The 8,417-nt window shown below is 40.8% G+C and overlaps 1 protein-coding gene across 1 annotated transcript; it reads right to left on the reverse strand.

The window, feature by feature from the left end:
• Positions 1 to 990: 990 nt before the first annotated feature.
• Positions 991 to 7,889, reverse strand: LOC142396090 (uncharacterized). Its single transcript, XM_075478627.1, has 6 exons — positions 7,687 to 7,889; positions 5,486 to 5,583; positions 5,159 to 5,308; positions 4,915 to 5,046; positions 4,760 to 4,783; positions 991 to 2,293 (listed from the first exon to the last, which is right to left on the reverse strand). Exons 2-6 carry the CDS (start codon positions 5,490 to 5,492, stop codon positions 1,425 to 1,427), a joined length of 1,182 nt encoding a protein of 393 aa, XP_075334742.1. The 5' UTR covers positions 5,493 to 5,583; positions 7,687 to 7,889; the 3' UTR covers positions 991 to 1,424.
• Between the last annotated feature and the right edge of the window lie 528 nt (positions 7,890 to 8,417).

Below are 8,417 nucleotides of genomic sequence, written 5' to 3' on the forward strand. Positions count from 1 at the left end.
ACAGAAAAGGCTCGGTCACCCCAGGGTTTGTATTCTGACCTGGGCACTTCCAGCAAAAACTGATTTGTTGACCTCAGAGCTCTACCAGGATTGTGGACTGTTAAAAGCTCAGATAAATATGATGGGGCGAGGCCGTTAAGAGCTTTAAAAACAAACATGAAAAGTTTAAAATCAATTGTATAAAGGACAGGAAGCCAATGGAGGGAGTTAACAGGAGTGATGTGCACACGTCTGTTAGTGTTGGTTAAAAGACGGGCAGCAGCGTTCTGCACAAGTTGAAGGCGACTGAGAGAAGACTGGGAGACGCCAACATAAAGTGCATTGCAATAGTCTAACCTTGAACTTATTATGGCTTTCTCAAGGTCATGACGACTTAAAAACATTTTAACTTTGGCCAGGAGACGCAACTGGAGGTCACTCCCAGATTTCTGACGGTTGAACTAAGCTTTGAAGACAAGGTGCCAAAGCCAGCCGTCACAGTATCCCCAAACACAATGCATTCAGGTTTGTCATCATTTACATGAAGAAAATTCTGGGCCAACCACTGCTTAATATCGGCAATACAATTAAACAAAGAACATTGTGCACTGTTACCATTTGGCTTCAATGGTAGATACATTTGTAAATCGTCTGTAGAACAGTGGAAAGAAAGGATATGCATGTTAAATATGTATGTGACTGCAGTGTGGTGGGCGTGTGAAACAAAGTTGAATGTTACAGATAATAATCATAATAACTGCAATATTTACAGTACCTGTAAGCTCCTCAACTCCTGTGCCAAGCTTGTTGAGGCACAGCTGTATTCAATGTGCACTGACAAGAAGTCCAACTGTTCAGAACAAGAGATACAACACAAAATGCCATTACTTTTTTTTTTGTAAGGGGCATCCTGCTTTCAATAAGTAGAGCAAATAAAAAAAATCCTATCAAGCTACAATTTCAGTATTATTCTTTTTTTTTTTTTTTTTTAAACCAGCACTGTAGATGATTTCTTATTGACCAAGTTTGCTTCTACTACAAAAGTTACTGAATAACTTTAAACGTCAGAGAAAAGCTCAATCAGAAATGTATCACATATATTTTTAGATAGTTAAAAAACGTGTTTGTTGTGGCATCTTCCGGTGGCATCCTTAGGTCCCGCGGTATCTACCGACATGCCACAGATACTACAGCTGTTTGAGGCACTTGCCAAAGGATGAAGTGACTGTGGGGCTGTTAAATAGAGTTTTTAATAAAAAGTAATGACATGACACACACACACAAAGTTTAAATAGTACACAATAATGTGCACACAAGAGAAATGAAGGATACCACCTAAAGAATAGCACAAAAGATTTTACAGCTCAATCATGTTATTGTGGTGGCTTTTTTCCCGACTCCTTAACTCCAGAGGTAACTCCTACAGACATGGGATGCACTTATGGTTAAGAAAATATTCTGTCATAACAGATCTTTTGTGTGCTGCGATTGCGGGGCTCACAAGGGATATTGCTTTTGAACATGTGACTTTCCAAGTCATCAATGTCCTCAGCGTGAATGTCTGCCGTGGCAAATACGGGGCCTGGTGACTCCTGGAAAATCCACCACATTCCCATCATACGATGGATGCAGCGGTGGGATTTTGCGGTTCCCCGACACTGACAGTTCCACTGTCCTGCGACAGCATCAAAAGTCACCCGTGTTCTCCCAAACTGACACCAGTTCTCCGTCTCATTTGTAAATACGGAAAAGAAGTGCCACCTTTCAGAATACCCCTCATCTTTAAAATACACTGGGAAAACAGAGTCCACTCCAAGGTTGTTTGCAGCATTGTTCAGTTCCTCACATTTCACACCCCACTCATATGACATGAGCCCTTTGCTTAGCATGTCTTGCAGTGATGTGGATGTGAGGACTGCTGGTTTGGTATATGGCTTTCCTCTGTTTGCTCTTTCAAGGTGGATGCATTCTTTTCCAGGGTTTCCAGAAGTCCCTGCAATCCGCATGAATTGACGGCATTTCTCTTCCTCGCAGTACATTTTTGGTGGGTTGGTTGACTTTATGAAATGAATGGGAAAAATCGGACTGTGGTCATATTTTGGAGTGACATAAATTCCGTTTTTCACATCAATGCATAGTGCGGGTGTAGCGTCCAGGTTATGTATATCTCTGATGTGTCGTCGCAGGTTTTTTGCTGAACTTAGCACAGCTTTGCAGTGTTGACATGCAAAATGATCAGGCTTTGAATCCAAGTTCTCTTCGGAGTCATCTTTGAGACTGTCATGCTTTCTCTTAAAGGTGCTTGGCTTCTCTGCTGAAAGAACAACAAAATAACAATATTTATAAATGTGTTTTGTTAGTGTAGAATCACGTGAAAATAAGATTTGAGCCTTTTACTGCCTACAGACGGAGTGCGGAGTTAATGCTAATAATCTAAAATATTTAAACATCAATAAATGCCTTTGAATGTTTAATATTTAAATGCCATTGTCAGGGAACACTGCCCTACACAGACAGCTTCCCTATACATATTTCTTGGAGGTAAAAAATGCAATAATTTCCACAACACAAATAACTACTCTGCAGTCAGCTAGACACCTAGAGCTGATGTATTTCACACCTGTTACTGACAAAACAGTCAGAGATCATCTGCAGTCTGAGTTCATCTACATGCTGCCTTGATGAGTTGCCCACTAGATTCCTAAAGTCTGTGCTGAGCAGTTTGTTACCACAACTCGCTCATCTAGTCAACATCTCACTCCAGACTGGAACATTTCCAAAGGCCAAAAACCGCTGTCATTAAGCCTCTTCTAAAGAAGAGCAATCTTGATAACACAGTACTGAACAACTACCGGCCCATATCAAACCTGCCATTCTTAGGCAAAGTCCTAGAAAAAGTTGTATACCAACAGCTTAGTGACTTTCTCCTGTCTAACAATGCTTTTGATACTTTCCAATCAGGCTTTAGGCCCCACCACAGCACTGAGACAGCTCTGATCAAGGTGACAAATGACATCCGCCTGAACACAGATGCAAGTAAAGTCACTGTCTTAGTTCTGCTGGACCTGAGTGCTGCCTTTGACACAGTTGACCATGCGATCTTATTACAGAGGTTAGAAGACTGGGTGGGAATCTCTGGTTGTGCTTTAAACTGGTTCAAGTCCTATCTGGAGGACAGGAAATATTTTGTTGAAATTGATAACTGTGTCTCAGACCAAATGGCTATGACCTGTGGGGTTCCCCAGGGGTCAATCCTGGGACCCGTATTGTTCAATCTGTACATGCTTCCACTAGGCCAGCTAATACGCAGCTATAATGTGTCCTACCACAATTATGCAGATGACACTCAGATCTACGTGTCACTGACGGCAGGAGAACACGGGCCTGTAGATACATTGTGTCACTGCATCGAACAGATCAGTGTGTGGATGCAAAACAATTTTCTCCAGCCAAACTCAGACAAAACTGAAATCATTGTCTGTGGCCCACAGAAACAAAGAGAAAGTGTTATCAGTCACCTTGAGACTCTCTCTCTTAAACCTAATTATCAAGTTAGAAATCTCGGGGTAATATTGGACTCAGACCTGAACTTTAACAGCCACATTAAATCTGTAACATCAGCAGCTTTTTACATCTAAAAAACATTGCCAGAATCAAAGGAATAGTGTCGAAACCAGACTTAAAAAGACTAATCCATGCGTCTCCAGCAGGTTAGACTACTGTAACGGCCTGCTCACTGTGCTCTCTAAACAGGCTGTAAGACAGCTGCAGTACATCCAGAACGCTGCTGCTCGAATCCTGACTAGAACCAGGAAATACGACCATTTTAGTCCAGTGCTCAGGTCTCTGCACTGGCTTCCTGTCGCTCAGAGAATAGACTTTAAAACAGCTCTGCTTGTGTACAAGTCTCTTCATGGTCAAGAGCCAAAGTACATCTCTGACATGTTAGAGCTATATGAACCAACTCGGGCTCTGAGAACCTCAGGGAGGGGTCTCCTGCTGGTGCCCAGAGTCAGGACTAAACAAGGTGAGGCTGCGTTTCAGTTTTATGCCCCTAAAATCTGGAACAGCCTTCCAGAAGATGTGAGACAGGCCTCAACTCTGACAATGTTTAAATCCAGGCTGAAAACAGTTCTATTTAGCTGTGCATATGACAACTGAAAGTATTTTATCTGCACTCTTCACTTTTAAATTAATTAATTTATGATTATTTTTTTTTTTTTTTTTTTTTAACGATTTTATTGCCTTCTTGTGATTTTATGTAGCTGTAAAGCACTTTGAATTACCTTGTGTACGAATTGTGCTCTACAAATAAGATTGCCTTGCCTTGAGGTGGTTCTGAAAGTGTGGGGAATAGGGTATAGAAACAGTCTCTCATGACAAAAAAAAATATGTGACATTGCTACTGAATGCTTGAGGGTGAGCTGACCCTTAAAATTTTGAGGGGAAGAGTTGATTATATATTGATGATATTTTCACTGGCATCCTGATTTTCAAGTTATGAGTAAATGTCATGCAGATTTATTGCCACAGGTTCAATGGAATGTGTTTCTGTAATATGGAATGGTAAAAGGGTCGTGGAATATGTTGTCCATGCATGCTACTGATACTGAATGCGTCATTGGGCCTTTCATACATCAGAACACATCTTAAAGACTGTGCATGGGCATATTGATTCTTATGGGGGACTAATTGTGAGACTATGTATGTACATACATTACATAGCTTACATCTATTTACTATTTTATATTTAGAACAAAGACTTTGTATTCTGTATTACCTTGTCTTTTGTCTGCTTCAATGCCTGTAAGAGATAGACATATTGAAAATGTGACAAACATTAGGAGTAGATATGATGTCATATGATCTAAGTGGACTTGTTAAGACAAAAGTGCGTCCAGGGGGGGTTTGTAGATGCTGCAACAGAACACTTACCATGTTTGCTTTTCAAATGCTTTTTGAAATTGCCCGACCTAGCTAAAGTCCGAAATTCACAAAATGGGCAATGGTAATGGCTTCTGGATGGTTCTTTGCGGTCCTTGCAGAAGCATGCGACCACAAATTTCTCTGGAAAAAAAAGTTGAAGATGCAATACAATGCATTACTATATCAAATAAAAAAAAATAAAGAAAATTAAATGAGATCATACATCTCTCTATAGTTCAATTATACCCCATACCTTGATTGTTTTGCAAAAAGTAAATTGCGCCTCTGAGATGTTTCAGGGAAAGGTGGTCCTTGTTTGCAAGTTCTTTTTGCTGACAGAAGACACATTCCTGACCGGCGCAGGCCAGTAATGAATTCACATCAGAAAATGTCTGATGTGAACCTGTGAAGAACAATAACAATATAGGTTATGTAATCAGCACTACATCCCACAAGTCATTATTGTATCTATAAGTCAGCCTAATTATTTTCAGATTGTGTACTATATCTTACAGTATTTGATTTAATTTACTTGAAAGAGAGTGAGTTCTATTAGTATATAATAAGTTGTCATTCTCACCTTCCATTTCCCAGACTTGTTTTTCATGAAAACAAACCTATCAGACCTTGATTGTTGATCTTGTAGGCCTATATGTTGTCAAATTTGCAACACCTTTCCTACAAAAAACAGACAATATTGTCAACACACCAAGCCATCGAGTTGATACTTTAAAGGTGTAGTTAGTGATGTGGGAGAAAACGAGTAGAGAAGTTGCTGATATTTCAAGTGTAAACGAATACAGACCCACAACCTCCCTTTAGACTTCATATACACACACATGTCTCTCTCTTACTCTAATTACGCACGTTACACGACCTCCTACTCCCCATCCCCCATATGTCTGACCTGTGCACGAGTATGAGCCCCCCGCGTTTGAGGGGATGTACCCATGTTTTGGTGGCTGGTCTGAACCCTTACCCTTTACAAGCAGAGCCCAGGCTGTGTATTGAAACCAGATTTTTTTCAGCATGCTCTTAGAAGTGACAGCTTGCGGACAGTGAGGAGAAATACGGTGATTTTGACAAAAAGTGCATTGGATTGTGATTGCCAACTATACCTTTAATGGTCTTCAAGAAGAATACAATATAAATATTCACAATAGGCTTTATACTAATAATGGATACCACAAAAATCCCAATTTAATTTCAGAATTTAAATTAACCATGGATTTGGGGTGAATAGTTTAAACTATATAATCATCTCACTTTGTGACTCAGTGATGTGTGCAGAGGTGTAACGACAATGATCCATCCCCATCCCCACACTCATCAACTCCTCCACTGAGTGCAAACTGTGTGCTCACAATTGATAGGCTATAGCCTACTGTATGCGCTCAGACTGCAACAGCATTATCATTTAATTATGAAGCCTCAAATTAAGTCCTTTTTTTAAATTCCAGTGTAGGCCTATTCCAGTACCTAATAAGAAGTTTTAGTTGTTCATTCTTATCAGGCCATTAATGACAACTCGATTCAAATAACCATATCAACACTGTTTTTCCCAAAGCATAATTGCACACATATGACTGAATGACAGTCAGTCATATTGTACAGTAGCCTACTGTTAAAATTGGCTTTGTTCTTAGACATTATGAATGAAATAGTCTCTGTACTTTTCTACGATAACCTAAATTGATCTAGGAATGGGAAGACAAAACAATTAGTCTGGGAAAGCAGGTACAGATTCACACACACACATTGTTTGGCTGATCCAGAGAATATGACGAAGCATGTTGAACCTACTCATGTCCAATCATACTCAGTCGAGTGCGAGTCCAACCTATGAGGCTATAAATGCAAATGATACCCAGAAATCGAGGCTCAGTCTGACGGATTTCCCTTTAAGAAACATATTTTGTTTTTAAAAACAATTAATTTTTTTGCTGTTTGCCTGTTGAAAATGTTTTCCCTTGAAGTTACTGACAGAGCCATAACAAAATATTGCTTTATTAATTTAATCATTAAATAATATACAGTGTGTTAGGTCTTGGTTCAATAGGCTACGTGCAATCATTTCAATATGTTTTAATAAACATTGAACCAGTCCGGCCCTCGGCTTGTAACAAATTTATTTTTTTGGCCCTCGGTCTATTTGACTTTGACATCCCTGCTATACAGGCTATATCAGGCTTGAAATGCCAGAGACGGGTAACGCTCGGTCCACGAGCCTGGTTACAGGCTGCTCGGACAGAAACAGGGATCACCCCCGGGGTTGCCAGGTTTGGAAGCTAATTTAAATATTTTAGCTACAAATAAAGCAAAAACGTCCAAGCAATACGGGTTATGTTAAAATTATCGTAATTTGATTTTTTTTTTATTTCCTTCTCCTACTTCCTTTATTACCAACTATTGTTTTTCTTATGTTGGTTGCTTTGTTTAACTTAACTTTTCTGCCAGATTGCAACCGGTCTAATTCATTGGCAAGCGCCTTTGCAGTGAGTTTAACCACTCGTTTTTGAGTTTGTGTTTCAACACTGCCAGCCACATTACGGGACTTATTTACAGTTTGCACATTAGTCCCGGTAGCTTTAATTTTGTCCGACGTAGCGTCACGCTTCTCCATGATGATAGTCCATTGATGACCAGTTCGCAGCAAAAAAGAAAAAAGAACCGACGCAAAGTTTATTATCCCCCGCCCTTAGGCGACCAATGCGTTGGGTTTATGCCCGGTTATGTGTGCACACAACTTAAATGGCCATTTACCAGTGTAGAGCTACATACCTGCTTGCGTTGGGCGCCGTGCGGTGGTCCGGTGGTCCACAGCCAGCTCAGCATTAGCCCCGAGCTCTGGCGTCTCGAGATCCGCGACCAGCCGTTCTCTAAAGTCCAAACCGTTTCCAGCAGCTCCACTCGTCCTTACGCTCACCTCCGTTCCGTGCCAAACGTGCCGGAGTGTCCAACGATACAAGAATACATATCTATGGGCATGACGAGCGCCTCGCGCCACAGCGGTCAAAAACCGTTTGCCCTTCCGGGTCAAAACACCTGACGAGAGTCAGAGTACACAAGACTCCCATAGCACCTGAGACCCCCTGGTGGCAGCACAGCGACCCCACACACATACAGAGTAAATTACACCCTTGACTCAGGGCACCAACACAACGTTTAGCTCCTAAACTAACCAAACAGGAACCAAGAACCAAAGTTAGAGGAGTAAGTCATTGAATACTGGGTGATCACCACGATGACATGCCTTATTTTTCACCTCGTAGATTTACAAACTTCACCAAACACAATTGGGATAAACAGATGAACTGCTGCTACAGTCTAACGTAGCTAAACTGACACACTTCCTCCCCTTGTGGCGTGCTTCACTTGCCAACAGTTCAGCCACATTGTTGGCAGGAGATGGCCACATCATGAGAGTTGAAGTTGCACAGTGTAAAGACTTTGGAAACTTAGTTGATAGCTGGAATGTGACCTAAATATTCAATATTCTCAGTGTACATTTA

Source organism: Odontesthes bonariensis, chromosome 12 (genome assembly GCF_027942865.1).
Source record: "Odontesthes bonariensis isolate fOdoBon6 chromosome 12, fOdoBon6.hap1, whole genome shotgun sequence".
NCBI lineage: Eukaryota > Metazoa > Chordata > Actinopteri > Atheriniformes > Atherinopsidae > Odontesthes > Odontesthes bonariensis.